Source organism: Haliotis rubra, unplaced genomic scaffold, assembly GCF_003918875.1.
Source record: "Haliotis rubra isolate DU_JTF1 unplaced genomic scaffold, ASM391887v1 Scf24, whole genome shotgun sequence".
Taxonomy (NCBI): Eukaryota; Metazoa; Mollusca; class Gastropoda; order Lepetellida; family Haliotidae; genus Haliotis; species Haliotis rubra.
This window is the reverse complement of record NW_025766447.1, coordinates 84,570-102,063: the sequence shown is the minus strand read 5'-3', so window position 1 is coordinate 102,063 and position 17,494 is coordinate 84,570. Positions and strand designations below refer to the sequence as shown.

At 42.5% G+C, this 17,494-nt stretch overlaps 1 protein-coding gene across 1 annotated transcript; it reads right to left on the bottom strand.

Annotated features, from left to right (window-relative positions):
- Positions 1-560: 560 nt before the first annotated feature.
- On the bottom strand, positions 561-16,855 carry LOC124278570 (abl interactor 2-like). Its single transcript, XM_046714307.1, has 9 exons — positions 16,676-16,855; positions 13,307-13,474; positions 12,478-12,671; positions 11,773-12,188; positions 11,025-11,057; positions 8,661-8,711; positions 7,302-7,526; positions 1,225-3,653; positions 561-1,176 (listed from the first exon to the last, which is right to left on the bottom strand). The coding sequence occupies exons 1-8, from the start codon at positions 16,796-16,798 to the stop codon at positions 3,490-3,492; spliced, it is 1,374 nt and encodes a 457-aa protein (XP_046570263.1). The 5' UTR covers positions 16,799-16,855; the 3' UTR covers positions 561-1,176; positions 1,225-3,489.
- Between the last annotated feature and the right edge of the window lie 639 nt (positions 16,856-17,494).

The following is a 17,494-nucleotide window of genomic DNA, read 5'->3' as shown; positions in this document are numbered from 1 at the left end:
ACTGATGCTGCCATCAAATTTAGCAAATAAGGGACTCATAAAAAAGTGTAAATGAAAACAAACTGAAATAACAAAACCATTACTCAGTTCCAATATAACACTAGAAATGGCACAGAAGTAAAGTAAACCTGGGAGTTGCTGTACAGTAGTGTCTCTCATGTCGGCCATGTTTATAGCACTCCAATAAATACATGGCTCACAACTTTAGAATGTTAACTTTAATTCTAACATTAGGTAAACTAATGGACACAACTGAAACACAAAATGTAATTACATGTATTCGGTTCTGACTAGATCATAAACATACCATTTTATAGTCATAAATACTATCATATGTAAACATCATTTAATATCATATGCAATTGCAGTTAAGAAATTGTCAAAAGCTATTTTGCACAGACAAAACTGAGCAATGATCTGCAAAAGAATTTTATCTGTAATGAAACAACTCTAACTTCAGAGATGTAATACAGGAGCACAAACATAACATAACCAGACCAGATCAACTAACAGCCTTGGTTAGTGTAATTATACTAATAATTACAAAATACACATTTTTCCACATTTACCAGCAGTTTGGGAGGATGCCACACATCAATGAAGAGTCTGTCCACCCGTGAAGAGTAGAATCTCAGTTACCTGGACAGTGCCAGTATTGGAACTAACCAATAACTCAGGCCAAAGTGAAAACTCCTGGCTATGGAAGAATGTCCGTTAATCAGACATCACAGACTCATCTCCCTTCGCATCCTGCACAAAGATGATAAATATCCACCCACCCACTTATTATTGTCCTGTCCTGGAACTATAATAACAAATTCCCCATTTCATGAGATAAAAAGTGGTTGTATGATATCTTGGAAATATTCCATAGAGGATGTAATTCTGCTCATGGCTGAATTTTTTTTAACTTTGAACCTCTGCTTCGTCATCATAAAACTCAAAACAGAAAGTGACCATCAAACTGTGGGCACATATTCAACAGACAACTTGTCAGTTGTCTTCTCAACCAAAGCAATTTTCCTACATTTTGTCATATGTACATTTTTCTAGATCAACTACTGCTACTAAAACTCTGCATGGAGATCAGAAAGTCACAAATCATACAAGAGGCATAACAGTACATCTAAGTAAGTTAGAATTAGCAAGGTCCAGATTGACAAGGTTCAGCTGTATCTATTCAAACTGTGAGTGTAAGCAACATTGGTCCTAACTACTGATGACATATATATATATATATATTGATATATACAATGTTCATAGTGTGACTTGTAGTGCCTACATGCCATTTACAGGGTACCCTACATACAGCAGACACTACAAGCTGACATTCATCACCTTCAGTTTGATTGACAAGCAGAAGCTACATTTCAAATATTGTTGAAAGCATACCATTAAAAATCACGAACTGTTTTGACTTGCATTTGCACAAACAATCTTTGATTAAAATATTGCACAGTTTACAGACATATTTACTGAACTGTAATTACTACATGAGATATCCAGTCACATATCAACCTAAGAAATGCAGCAAATATCTACAAATCTTTAAAGCTATCAGACTTAGCTACATCATTACTTATTATGCTTGATGTAAATGTCACACAAAACTTTCAGACACGACTGTGGTGGGCCTAGAGATCTAACCAGCACAGCACTGTACATGGACACCTGCTGCAAACAGGCAGGCCCACTTCAATAATGTGATCTAAGACTAAGACTTAAATACTAAGACTAACAGCAGACTATTATCTTTAACCTGGCTCACCACCCTATTACATGCTGAGGGGGGGAACTGATAAAGGGAGATAACCCTCAAGCACATGCAGTTTCTGTATGGTGTTCAGAGATTAAACTAATCTAGTGGTATGGAGTACTACCATCATCTTATCAGACATTACATATCTTTATTATATAATGGAGTATTACTGATGAGGCAAAGCCATAAAATACAATGATAAATATGCAAATAAGGTACCCAAGTAAGAACTACTATTAATAAATCTCATGCATCAACAAACTTTCTTCATGAACAATGGCCTTAGGTTTCCAATAGGTTCAGATAGGTTTTTCTCAGCATATGCATGTTTCTGTACACAAACATGGCTTCAAATCATTTAGCACTACCTACTAATTAGAGTGGTTTCCTCTGGCATTGTATTCACACATCATTTCATAAGTTATTGCAGTGAGTGAAAACAAGATCTTAAACATCCAATAGTTTAATAATGACCAAACATACGAAGTGAAACATTCTGAAGTAGACTGAAACAAAGTCTAACTTCATGGAGATATTCAGTTGTACTACCTGTGGAACAGAGTCCTGTTCTGTATCATGACACAACAATCGAAACTTTGGAAACTTAGGCTAACTGTCCTGGCACAACGATTGCTGAAAACAGCTAGATGATTTTAAAAGATGCTTCCTTTAATATTTTAAACTGTGTTCCAATGTTTCTCAAAAATATCAAGAAAAGAGAAATATCTTAGTTGTCATTAATCATATATGATCACAACACCATTGTTGATAAACTAGAGATCAAAGTTGGCAATCAGAACAAGTACTTCCCCTCAAAACACAAAAAACAAAGTTCAGGATACAAGTGTTCACTAACACTGAAGAATGTATGACAGAATGTGCGAGAGTTGAGTGTGAGCCTGCATGTTCTTTGAAAAATTACAGGTGTAGAGGGAGGCGGGGGACCTGTGCTGTAGGCAACTGCAATTACCAAGACCAACAAGATGCCTATATCCTACTTTAATATTGAGCAGATATTTTGATTAAATTGAAAGGACAAACTAAAGTACAATGACACTAACATATAACTAACATATGATTATCTTGAATATTGCAACAAAACTGACTTGTGATTGTAAAAATATACACATAAAATAAACATGAAACAATATAATATCTAATATATGACTCAATGCAACTGACAGCTGACAGATATAAATCAATACAAACATAAATTGTGACTAAAAAGTCTCAGAAAATAACAAAACATGTTTATGCACATAAAAAGCAGTAAAAGCATGTATACCCTTATAAAGCTTATATTAAAAAAGTAACAATTGATTCAAGATGTAATTATGATTAAATATGTAATGGTGAAATGTAAGTTCATAGTAAGATCAGATATATTCACTGTAATACTTGTCATGTCAAAATACCTGGAAGACAGCCACAACAGGGATCTAGCTACCTTTCGTACCAATCAAGTTACGAGTATTAACAAATTAATGACCACTTAAAAATGGTCTTTTGACTAATATCAAAGAGGTGAAACTGAAGTTGAAGGTATCAACTTTCATAAAACGATGTTAAGGTGTCTAAAGTTTTAAGTAGTTATTAGATAAATATGTGCGTATAAACAAATGGTTCGACTCTACACCTGTGACAAAACAACTGGGTCTGAATGTTACAGAATATAAAGCAGGTGAGATTCCCCTTCTGGTTGTCTGTGAGTGACTGTGGCGCTAGACAGGTCAGATGCAGGGTTCCACGTAGTTGGAGGGGAACAGCCCTGTGGTGCCGTCCATCACACCCTCCCACCAGCCGTCATCATTCTTCTTTATCACATAGATGACAGCATTCTCAGAAAATGTCAGCTCGTCTCCCTTGTCAGCATCATAGTCAAATATCGCCACCACTGAAACATTACATTTCCATGTTAGTTTGTCTGTCTTCTTGGTGTATAACTTGTTCTCATCACTATATGGCTGGAATAATACCGATGTGACGTAAAACCCAACTCAACTCACAACTCAACTTGGTGTATTTTGCCATTTTGGGGAAGGATAGTTTATAACTGACAAAAGAGATTGTGACATGGCCAATTGTGTGTTTGAAATTCCAGCTGGTCAGGAAGCCTGAGACAACTAAATTGTGCTGAGGACTAGTCCCATGACAGGAGTTCTCCCTGAATGACAGCATCTGGGGCAACTGATGAAAAGTATGACTGACTGACTGACTGAGTTTGGTTTTACGCCGCTTTTAGCAATATTCCAGCAACATCACGGCGGGGACACCAGAAATGGGCTGCACACATTGTACCCATGTTGGGATTCGAACCCGGGTCTTCGTCGTGATCGAGCCAACGCTTTAACCACTAGGCTACCCCACCGCCTCTGAAAAGTATGACCATGGAATGCATACTAGTCTTGTTCAAGCAGGATGAGCTACAGCTAGTTTGTCAAGAAGCTTTTGTCACTAACCAATGACATGGAAGGTTGGATGGCCCCAATTCCACTATTCACTGGTTTATTACCCACTTTGGCGTAAAACACAAATTAAATTTCTCCAAATGTATTTAGTACACAGAATTAACTTTCAGACCCTGTTTGACAATAACTCAATGCATCACAAAGAATACACTGGCCAGGTGCAACACAGCCTCCTGGACCATCATCATGGCTGCTCACTAACTCACGGCCATTAGCTGTAGAAACAGCTCTCAACAAGAAGAAGACACTGTGACCATCTACTACCCACTTTACTCTGGAGTCTCCATGCCAGCCTTGTTGGACAGCCCCAAGGTCCGAGCCTCCAACTACCCACTTTACTCTGGAGTCTCCATGCCAGCCTTGTTGGACAGCCCCCACAGGTCCGAGCCCCCAACTACCCACTTTATTCTGGAGTCTCCTTGCCAGCCTTGTTGGACAACCCCCACAGGTCCGAGCCCCCCCCAGGTCCGAGCCCCCAACTACCCACTTTACTCTGGAGTCTCCCAGCCTTGTTGCCAGCCTTGTTGGACAGCCCCCACAGGTCCGAGCCCCCAACTACCCACTTTACTCTGGAGTCTCCATGCCAGCCTTGTTGGACAGCCCCCACAGGTCCGAGCCCCTAACTACCCACTTTACCTGAGTCTTGCCAGCTCTGGACAGCCCCCCTTGGTCCAGCCTTGTTGGACCAGCCTTGTTGGACCCCCAGGTCCGAGCCCCTAACTACCCACTTTACTCTGGAGTCTCCATGCCAGCCTTGTTGGACAACCCCCACAGGTCCGAGCCCCCAGGTCCTGAGCCCCTAACTACCCACTTTTTACTCTGGAGTCTCCATGCTAGCCTTGTTGGACAGCCCCCAGGTCCCCCCCATCCCCAACTACCCACTTTATTCTGGAGTCTCCTTGCCAGCCTTGTTGGACAGCCCCTGCAGGTGGAGGTCCGAGCCCCCAACTACCCACTTTATTCTGGAGTCTCCTTGCCAGCCTGCCAGCCTTGTTGGACAACCCCCACAGGTCCCAGCCCCCCCCTAACTACCCACTTTACTCTGGAGTCTCCTTGCCAGCCTTGTTGGACAGCCCCCACAGGTCAGAGCCCCCAACTACCCACTTTACTCTGGAGTCTCCTTGCCAGCCTTGTTGGACAACCCCCACAGGTCCGAGCCCCCCACAGGTCCGAGCCTCCAACTACCCACTTTACTCTGGAGTCTCCATGCCAGCCTTGTTGGACAGCCCCCACAGGTCCGAGCCCCCCCAGGTCCGAGCCCCCAACTACCCACTTTACTCTGGAGTCTCCTTGCCAGCCTTGTTGAAAAGCTCCCACAGGTCCAGGTCCGAGCCCCCAACTACCCACTTTACTCTGGAGTCTCCATGCCAGCCTTGTTGGACAGCCCCCAGGTCCGAGCCCCCAACTACCCACTTTACTCTGGAGTCTCCATGCCAGCCTTGTTGGACAGCCCCCCAGGTCCGAGCCCCCAGGTCCGAGCCCCTAACTACCCACTTTACTCTGGAGTCTCCTTGCCAGCCTTGTTGGACAGCCCCCCAGGTCCGAGCCCCCAACTACCCACTTTACTCTGGAGTCTCCTTGCCAGCCTTGTTGGACAACCCCCCACAGGCCCCCAACTACCCACTTTACCCAGGTCCGAGCCCCCAACTACCCACTTTACTCTCTGAGTCTCCATGCCAGCCTTGTTGGACAACCCCCAGGTCCCAGCCCCCAGGTCCCACAGGCCCTAACTACCCACTTTACTCTGGAGTCTCCCTTGCCAGCCTTGTTGGACAGCCCCCTCCAGGTCCGAGCCCCCAACTACCCACTTTACTCTGGAGTCTCCATGCCAGCCTTGTTGGACAGCCCCCACAGGTCCGGAGCCCCTTGTTTTTACTCTGGAGTCTCCATTGCCAGCCTTGTTGGACAGCCCCCCACAGGTCCAAGCCCCTAACTACCCACTTTACTCCCACTGGAGTCCTTGTTGGACAGCCCACAGGTCCGAGCCCCAACTACCCACTTACTCTGGAGTCTCCTTTGCCAGCCTTGTTGAAAAGCCCCCACAGGTCCGAGCCCCCAACTACCCACTTTACTCTGGAGTCTCCTTGCCAGCCTTGTTGGACAGCCCCCACAGGTCCGAGCCCCCAACTACCCACTTTACTCTGGAGTCTCCATGCCAGCCTTGTTGGACAGCCCCCACAGGTCCAAGCCCCCAACTACCCACTTTATTCTGGAGTCTCCTTGCCAGCCTTGTTGGACAGCCCCCAGGTCCAAGCCCCCCAGGTCCAAGCCTCCAACTACCCACTTTACTCTGGAGTCTCCATGCCAGCCTTGTTAGACAGCCCCCACAGGTCCCATGCAGCCTTGTTGGACCCCCACAGGTACCCACCCACTTTATTCTGGAGTCTCCTTGCCAGCCTTGTTGGACAGCCCCCACAGGTCCGAGCCCCTAACTACCCACTTTATTCTGGAGTCTCCTTGCCAGCCTTGTTGGACAGCCCCCACAGGTCCAAGCCCCCAGGTCCGAGCCCCCAACTACCCACTTTACTCTGGAGTCTCCTTGCCAGCCTTGTTGGACAACCCCCACAGGTCCGAGCCCCCCCAGGTCCGAGCCTCCAACTACCCACTTTACTCTGGAGTCTCCATGCCAGCCTTGTTGGACAGCCCCCACAGGTCCGAGCCCCCCAGGTCAGAGCCCCTAACTACCCACTTTATTCTGGAGTCTCCTTGCCAGCCTTGTTGGACAACTCCCCAGGTCCGAGCCCCCCCAGGTCCGAGCCTCCCTCCAACTACCCACTTTACTCTGGAGTCTCCTCCCTTGCCAGCCTTGTTGAACAGCCCCCCAGGTCCGGAGCCCCAACTACCCACTTTACTCTGGAGTCTCCATGCCAGCCTTGTTGGACAACCCCCTACAGGTCCTTGTTGGAGAGCCCCCCAGGTCCGAGCCTCCAACTACCCACTTTACTCTGGAGTCTCCATGCCAGCCTTGTTGGACAGCCCCCACAGGTCACAGACCCCTACTACTCACGTTACCCTGGTCTGGCTCAACAGGTCTGTAGTCTGCCAATGCTGGTGTGACATGAAGCATCACTAACCTTTCTCCTGGTATTCTTTGGGTACCCACAATGGCTGAGCCGTGAACTGCGGCCCTGTAGCAGCGTAGGGATCCTCTTCCTTGTTCTGGTGGTTCTGTCGTGGATGCTCCTCGTAGTCATCACTGAAGTTGTAGGGTGGGGGAGGGGCTGACCCTCCGTACTCAAACTTGGGGGGACCAGGGCCAGGTCGGGCATGCTCTGGGGGAGGGGGGAGTGGTGGGGATGCTGAAATAGTAGTTTACATATATAACTGTTGGCAGTCATGATCCATGACTAAGTGCACAGGCATAGGTCATATATCCGAACAAACAAGAATTCAAAAGTGATGTATCAGGGATTTTTCTGTCAGTTTAAAGGCCGACTGTCGTTCCCCAATATACAACAAATATGAAAAAAAATCTCAACATGACCAAGAGAAAAGATGACAAATAATGCACACTATTGCTTTGAGTACTGTGTCAAAGTGACTTGGATTAAGACTATCCTAATCTTTTCTTAGGGTGGTGCATTTGGAATCCTACATAAATCCCTGTTAATACATGTGATTGTCTGCTTATCATGTTACATCCTAGGTCAGATACATAGGTCATTATCATAAGTAACAACAAATATAAGTGGGTCACAAAATAATTTTAGACATTATTTGGAAAACAGCTGTAGTTGATATGATGAAGATCATTTCACATCACCAACAACTTCACTAAGTCTGGCCATCCAGTTATCTCAGCTAATGCTTCTAGCAAGCTAAAGTTGCATGAAAACAATCATAACCTTGAATCCCAAAGGTATGATCCTTGAAACAATCAAAATAATGTTTGGCCGTTCACAAATTGCCACCACACTGGTTTGTGGTTGGTTTGTTGCTGATATAATGTTTCTAATCGCTGCACTCAGCAATATTCCAGCTATATGGCAACGGACTGTAAATAATCAAGTCTGGACCAGACAATCAAGTGATCAACAGCATAAGCATCGATCTACGTGGGATACAACGATATGTGTCAACCAGGCCAGTGACCCTGACCACCCCATTCCAAAAAAGCTTGGGTTACTGAAGATCAATTCTAACCCCGATCGTCACGGGTCCACTGGTTTGTGATGTCAGGAAGGAGATCATGACTGTATGCATGACTAATTAGAAGGCTCTCTCCTTGCAGCAGATGACTTATCACTAACCAAGCAACATGCACTATTATCTTTATTTAGGCTAAACATGTCAAGTTACATATTTTTACAAACAAAACTAAATGAGTACATCAATCTACATCATAATCATGCATAACAGTAATTCTCACAACTCCAATGTAGCTTAAAGACTGGAAGTCACCAGAAGATGATGAAGTATAGAAGCATGCAAACCTGGTATTGTCATGACATCGACCGAGCGGTTGACGTCCGGAGGCGGGGGATCTGTAATATACACAATCATGCAACATTCACAACACCTACAAGCAAATGGAAAGAGAAGTAGATTATATAATACATATACCAAAACCAAAAGCCTGTATGAGAAGAATGTGGCCAAGTCTGGCTATATATGTGTTACTCAGGCACTGATCATGCCCGAGTCATTAGAAGGCAGATCTGGCTTGGCACAGAAACTGACAAAGTAAACCTGGATCCAGCCTGTATGGGGTACTCTCCATCATCCAGTGTATACCATCAGCCTACCCTCTTACAAGTTTTGTCTTGGGTCTGATTTGAATGAGACAAACTAAAGATATCTCTGACACTTGTGTAGGGGAGGCAACTCTTGCATCACATCATGAATGTTGATGTTTCCAAACCAGTGATGAGACATGTCAAAAAGTTCATTATTATAAATTACTGAGTTGTAGTGGCAAGTTAAGAGAGACGGTGATGTTCCTTTCCAACAGAAGCAATGGTAGCTAAAGAGTAAGTGAGTGAGTGACATGGGTTTAGTACTACTTTAAACCATATCTCTGTTATATCATGACATGCCAGCACAACGTGGGAGGAAAGTCGGAAGGTGCTGGCAAATCTAGAAAAATAATTGTGATGAACTGAGACTTGAACCCACAATAACAGGTTTAAGATATGTCCATGGAAGCAATCCTGCACAGTGACTGAGGTGCCTCAGATAGTTGGCATATCTGTGTTGGGATACCTGTGTTGGGATATCTGTGTTGTTGGGATACCTGTGTTGGGATATCTGTGTGTTGGGACTGATACCTGTGTTGGGATATCTGTGTTGTTGATATCTGTGTGTGTTCCAATGGGATATCTGTGTTGTTGGGATATCTGTGTTGTTGGGATACCTGTGTTGGGATATCTGTGTTGTTGGGATACCTGTGTTGGGATATCTGTGTTGTTGGGATATCTGTGTTGGGACATCTGTGTTGTTGGGATACCTGTGTTGGGATATCTGTGTTGTTGGGATATCTGTGTTGGGATATCTGTGTTGGGAGATATCTGTGTTGTTGGGATATCTGTGTTGGGGGATATCCGTGTTGTTGGGATATCCGTGTTGTTGGGATATCTGTGTTGTTGGGATATCTGTGTTGTTTATGATGACAGGAGAGTCCAGGGTAGTTACAATAGAATGGAGACATAATGCGTGTTCTTGCTGGCTTGGGGCTAACGCAGCAGTACTATCTCTGAGACAAGGTCTAGCACCATATGTCACAAAGCAATGATAGCACTGTGTAGATCAAAGTGTGTCAAAGTGTTAACCATGCTTTGTAACATGAGTCCAGAGACTACACTAGTCACACTGTAACAGTCAAAGGGAGATAAATGCATGCAGTCCAGGGAAGCAGAACTTGACAAATCAGTAATCAGAAAAAAGCAATCTGACATGCACTGCAGAGTTGCTGTCCTAATGAGAACCTGTTTGGTCATTCCATTCACACAGTTCTAAGACAAAGTGAAAATGTCTTGGATTCAGACATGGAATCAACACAGAATAAGTCACAGAATGTGTGTGTGAGTGTGAGTGTGTGCAGTGTGGATTCTGTCCTTAAGTCACAGCATGTGACACTGCAACACCTCAGCTACATAAAAGCATCTTGTAATTAATCAAATCTGGACAATCCCATGATCAATGTGAGCTGTGAGCTATGATCTATGGACCACCAGGACCACCAGACCCGTTTGGTCATCATGTACAACCAGCGTGGGCTGCTCACCCAAACTAAGGTATCCCATGTATAACTAACAAGCATGGGGAACATGGTAAACTGGAAATATTACCCAATATTGATTGTGTGTAATAACCTACAGATATTTGTGGATGTGCCAGTTAGGGATTCTCAATGAGGATTGGTCAGTCATGATAGTAAAGTGCTTCATTGTTAAGATATAACATAAACACATTATAACATCATCTTTGGTGATGTAACAAACCCACAATTTGATAGCTCTATGTCATCTGAACAGTAGGCTCTCTTCAGTGAAGTTTCCCTGTAGGATTGACAGTTCATACTTTTTCTTCAGATTTTCTTACAATATCAATGACTAACATGTAGAATGCTGGAGACACAGAATTACAGACTGCTGTAAGGCTCTGTGATTATTACATTCATTCACCCAGGATCCATAATTCCACATAGCTCGTGGCTTATCCTCTAAACCATGCTGCTGAATACACTGCTCTGTCTATGCATGAAGACGCATGTTCTAGTCTACAGTCACAATAGTCTTGAGTACAGGAGAAGAGGGTAAGGAATCATGCAGGAAGAAAATGAGGAAGAGGAATCTCACCTTTCCAGCCATGGCTGGCATATCGGAGCTGAGCTGTAGTGAACAAGAGACAGAACAGATACAGAATCCTAACATGACTGACAAATTGTTACACAAGCAGATGATTTAATGTACCTCTGATCCAGAGGCAGTAATATCACAGCTATATTATCAGCCTCAAGGTTTAAACTGGCCTGGGTGAAAGAAAACAATGGTTGACAATATGAACACTTTGAAACAAGGAAAAAACATGAACCTGGTTACCTATCGATCAGTACAATGCACAATAAGCTATCCTATGACCCATGCTCAACATAACCACAATTATTGCAATATGTAATGAAATAAATATGTTGTTGAATCATTTAGATGTTTTATTCAGAAGTTTACCCACTCAAACATTTAGCTAAACCTGGTGCAAGTAAGACTAGGTTGCACCTCGTAATATTTAGTTGCACCAGTGCAAGTAACAAAGCACTAAATCGAGCCCTGCTAACATCATTTTGGGATTCTCTCCAGAAGCAAAACCAGTTATTACACATGAAGAGTACTTAGAATTTAAATAAAAATTTGATTCAAAGTAATGAATTTAAGTTTCAAAATATCATTTTGTGTACAGTTACCATGCTTACTTATACTGCCCGTGAATTCATACACTCTTTGTTAAATAATGAGCTCAACAATATTCCAGCTCGATGATTGCAGCCTGTAACAGACTAAAATGAAATCAAGTGATTGATACACTGTAAACATGTACAAACATACATACCAACAGAATCTTGATAGGCCATCGGTGGCTGTGTGGGTCGTACCATACTGGGAGATGCTGGAGGGCCAGGCCTTTGTGAAATGGGACGTGCCATTCCGACCAACGGGGGTGAGTGTACTGTTCCCATGACACTAGGGGCATAGTTCATCTCATATCGCTCCCTGGGACCTGGTTGAGGAGGGTGGTGGATCACTTGGCCAAAATGTGGATGCTGATTGGCTGGCACAGACGGTGGAGCCACTGGTGGTGCGATGGAACGATAATGGCCTCCCTGGCTCCGACCAAGGGTTCCTGAGTTGGAGCTAGCAGTGGAGCCAGACCGAGTGATGGGTGGGGTTGGAGGTTTTGTAGTTGGTGCTTGGGAGCCTTGGCTGCTGATTGACGGTGTTCGATTTGGGCGGAACAGATGAATGCAACTGAAAACAATAAAATCACATGCTACTGTCTATATCCATGGTAATACCTTTACTTTTGCCTGTTGATTGGACAAATGTACCATTGAAACATTATTCTTGACATATAACATGGTTAAGCCGTTTTTTTGTTAAGAGTGACTATTCTCTATGATCTGCTAACATAACATTGTCTGGATCAAGATGTCATTGTAAGTGATGGGGGTGAAACTCACTCTGGGTATTCAGTGATATCAGTTACTACTGACAAAGAGATGATGTAGGAGGAACCAAAGTAACAATGACTATAGACTTTACCCTCACTCCATGGCCAATGTCGTCCAACACTGTATAGTCAATGGGTTTGCGGGTATACTTGATTGGTCGTTCAGCCTGCTCAGGGAATACAATACCACTCTTAACTCCCATAGGCCGGGTTGAACTCCGGTTTGTTGTCAAAACACCAATTTCTCTTCTTGCAACTTTCTCCTTGTGGATGTTTACTATCTGAAATGATAAAAATAATAAAATAAATTTGAAATCAAACAATACTGCAAACTAGACTTCAGTCAGTAGTAGACAACAGCTCAGTGTCCAATCAGTAGACATTACCTCTGTGTGACCTGTCACTGTCAGTACAGATTTGAGCTAAGTGGCCAGCCAGTGCACTTCACAACAGCTTCACTGCTACTACCTGCAGTTTATAAAGCCAGGACCTGGCAATCCACTTTGTGCTGATCACAGGAGTGTAATAACACAATGAACAAGCAACATTTTACAATTTTTGCCCAACAATTGAACTATTTCAATAAGAATTTAAAAACGGGTGCATGCATTAGAGTCTGTTCATCAACACTGATATGGGTGGGGCTAACATTGTTGACATGCAAGTACTCAAGGAGTCATACCCCTCAATTCTGTTGGCACTTCCAACAGCCATTACTGGGTTATTATTCTTTTAGATTTATCCTGAATAATTATTACACCAATATATTTTTAAGGAATACTGTGAAAATCATCAATAAACAAAAACCAAATTCAAAGGGCATGAGACACTGAGGACAACTTGAGCTGGATGGGGGGAACCTATATCACGATGTGCAAACCCATGACACTGGTGACAGTGAGTGAGTAGGAGGTACCTGTGACAAATGGTTGACACTGGACTCCATCTCAGCCAGTTGGTTCTGCTGCAGGTCGAGGAGCTTCAGGAAGTTGGTTGCCAGGCTGTTGATCTGGTAGGCCACACTGGCCAGGGAGTGTGTCGTATAATTCTTCGTTTCTTCCAAAGCATGGCGTTTGTCCTTAGCCTACACACAAGAAGAATGCACAGAATCAGCAACAGTCATTGTGGGTGCCAAATGGATACATTTGGTTGAACATGTTGAGTGAGTGAGTGAGTTTGGTTTTACGCCGCTTGTAGCAAAATGCCAGCAATATCGCGGCGGGGGACACCAGAAATGGGCTTCACTCATTGTAACCATGTGGGGAATTGAACCCAGGTTTTTGGCATGACAAGTGAACGCTTTAACCACTAGGCTACCCCACCGTCGCTGAACATGTTGAAAGTAAGAATGCATTGAAGCAACAATTTCAATACATCATGACCAATGTGATATGTACCAATACACTTAAATAATACTGATGAACCAATTTCAACCAAATGTATACATGTATACTGTAAAGCATGTTTTCAAAATAAACAAAACCTCCTATGCCCTTTCAGTGTAATATCTGTAATGATGATGATCTATGTACCATGGGCCGATGGCCTACATGTACCCTTTGCAAATAAACAAACTGAATCTGTCATGAGGGCAGTCTTATACATTGTGCAACACTGTTTCATCTGTTATACATTGTACTTGTCAAGTCTGAGGGTAGTGATGTGCCATATCTAGACTTGCGCTATGTAATAGTTAGAATCTATGCAGAGAAATCTTTGTGGCTAAGAAGAGGCGGAGCCAGTGAAGCAAGATTTCTCTACATAGATTCTGACTTAGAACTCTGAACTTTGATTTGTTGTTTGACAAACTTGTCAGCAATACTGACTTTGAATCTGTTCAATGTACACAAGCTCCAAGTCTAACCCAGTTGCTGTCTATTCCATCTCAAAATTTTGTAAAATATGAGGAAAGTGATGGTCGTTTCGTCCCTCCTCTATCATCCTGTGATATCAAACAAGAACAAAAGGAAGCGATACCTAAGAAAACGCAAACAGAATGACCAGTGGGCTCTAAATGTTTGGAAAGACTAGGTGCAGTACCGACATCAGCAAGATCCAACTCTCTTAGAATTTGGTGTAATTCCAGGGATATTTCTGTGTGCAAAGTTTCATCCATGAAATACATATCCTGTTGCGTAAGTCACTGTTGACATTTACTAAGTGATATATTGCATTATGTTTGTTCCTTAAGTGTCACGTCAGCTGTTTTCATTTTTCAGTTTTGTGTCTTCATGACATTCAAGTCATGTGGACCTCACATCAATAAAAAATGACAACATTGTTGCTGTTTATCCTTTGGCTCGGTGGGTAAAACCCAACATGGGACACATAAAACCCTGTATAACCCTCACCACAATGCTACAACTTATAGTGTAGTAAAGACAGCTGAACTGCTAAATTATACTTCACTTGGGCAACAAAAAAATGTATACTCAGATTCTTTATCATCACAGGCCCTTCTATTATCATGGTACATGAAATCAACGGAAATGCAGAAACACCATGCTCAGTATCAACTGTTTACAAATGCAAATTACATTAACAAATTTATCGCTCTAGTAAAAGTTATTTTGTTCAGTGCAATGTCTAGTTGTAGGTATAGTAAAGTATTCATCTTTGCAGAATATTGTGATACTGGCTCCTATTGCCATTGCATATTGCACAAATCAACACCTACATTGTCAACTGTAATTCCGCAACAACTATAAGGTCATACTTACTGTCCTAAAAATATAACCAGAAGTGACGCATTGTGCAACTTCACACTGCACATGGCATCAAATGATATGCTTTAAGGCTTAACAACTATTTTGTCACCTTATTGTTACCTTGTATCCAAATGAATATTAAATAACTAATCCTGATGAAATTCATAAATAATTTTGAATACTAAAACCATTAAGATTGGTTACTTGTTGTAAGTAAATGTTTGACAGTGTCATTATGCTTGTACTGTGTGTCATTGTAAAAAAACCATCAATACCATGATAATAGAGAGTCGCTTCACTTCCCGGGCAAACAAGTCATTCGGGATTGACCAGTAGTGGCTATATGCCAAATTATTTACGACAGAAATGAAGTCAAAAACATCAGCAACTGAAAATATCTTGTATATAAAATGTCAGTAGTGGTCATAATCCAGATAGCGACAACATTAACTACCGCAATAATACTGTAATTTACTGTACACATGTATATTTCTAGCTATGTCCTCAATTTGTTAAATAAATTGCAGTTTAAAAAGTATCAGTAACTTTATCTCAGGTACCTGAATATTTGACAGATTTGAAGATACGGTATCTATACTTTGACACACGGGATTCATAGCTACCCAAATGATACAATGCCTTCATAAACCGAGCCTATAGTCTGTTTGCAGTGAAAACGTACCGATGAATTTCACTTTAAACAAAAAAGTCAATTAAATAACGTGAAATTAAGATTACGAATCCTCATAATTTTACCTTTCCAATTACACATTTAAATCTCAGAATTTTATTCAACTTAGGACAAAAGTTGTTTAACAAATGATCATAGATTCGAATCACTATTATTGGGTTGTATTACAAGGGGATAAGCGCAGTAGTTGGAACAGTGAAACAAATGCACGGGCGGGACGTGATGAGCGTTAACTTAGACCAACCCTACCTGTTCTCGGTGTTTCATTTAATGTGCATACCCCCTGTAATACAAACCAATAATAGCGATATGAAACCATGATCGTTTGTTAAACAACTTTTATCTTAAGTTGAAAAAAATTCTGAGATTTAAATTTTCAATTGGCAAGGTAAAATTATGAGGATTCGCAATCTTAATTTCACATTATTCGATTATTTTTTGGTTTAAAGTGAAAGTCATCGGTACGTTTTCACTGCAAACAGACTATAAAAAGCGCTAACAACAATGGGAATATTGTGTTCTCACTCGCACTCAAATAACATGTGTTTTCATCAAGAACATACGTGCATATTTGTCATAACACTATCCGAGCTGTAACAATACAGGGAGCCCTCTACAGTGATCCGACATTAGCCGGCATCGGAATTCTTATATCAGTTTTGTTGCGTTACTTGTGTAGTTTGGTTTTAATAATTACGTATTTTTGCTCTTCACACATTGAAATCCGGACCTGTTAGGCACCCTACCAAAAGATCCCCACTAGACAAGACATCGATTATTATCTATGTGAGATATTCATGAAAAACAATGTCGTGAACTGACAGGTGCGTAAATGGAGGATGTCGTCTGTGTATAAGGATGCAATATACATCAAATTTAACTCTACCTGAAGGTAGTTTCCTTCGCAATACTGTGCAACCCTTTCCAAATTGGCATGGCTGTCCTGTAAACTCTGGCGGCCCTCTGGAAGTTCTGACTCGATCAACTGCATCACTTCGTTTGCAGCCATTTTTGTATTCGACTTCCGGTAAGTGCATTCAGAATATGTCGTTATCCTTCGACTCCTTCATCAGTTCGTTGTCTCTCGCTCCGCAGGCTCCACGGCATAGCGTGCCGCGGTTTTCCATAATGCTAACATTCGGGATACTTCGGCTTATTCCGTAAAAGCTGCCATGACCCACTGAGTAACATAGCGATGCCACATAATGCAAGAAAATGAATCGTGATCAGTGCGTTGAAGTCAAAATGAACTTTGGGTACTTCGCACGCAGACAATGCTGCTGCCACACTGTCTGATTAGGGGCCTGGTATTTTGTATCTTTTGACTGATTTTATACCACTTCATTAAATAATTTGTGACAATTTGGGGGCTTAACATCACTCCCACTAAATGTTGTGAGTGAGTGAGACTTTACGCCGCTTTTAGCAATATTCCAGCAATATCACGGCGGGTACACCAGAAATGGGCTTCACACATTGTATCCATGTGGGGAATCCACGTAAATGTGTACTTAAAGTAGTGATATGGCATAATCCCTGTTAGTCCAGCATATAACTAGACGACTTTGCACTATACCAAGGTGTGCTCGACCTTGGCTGGAATACGAGTTTATTCATATGAACTAAATCCCTGTGTCACCATCCACAGAAATGGTTTGAAAAAAATTGATTATGTGTGTAGAACCTTGACTGTAGTCCTGAGCAC

Coding starts and splice junctions, on each gene's coding strand:
- LOC124278570 (XM_046714307.1), bottom strand. CDS start 16,798: ATGGCTGCAAACGAAGTGATGCAGTTGATCGAGTCAGAACTTCCAGAG. Junction 13,475..16,675: donor GCGAAGGAAACTACCTTCAG/GTAGAGTTAAAT, acceptor TCTTGTGTGTAG/GCTAAGGACAAACGCCATGC. Junction 7,527..8,660: donor CGATGTCATGACAATACCAG/GTTTGCATGCTT, acceptor CTACTATTTCAG/CATCCCCACCACTCCCCCCT.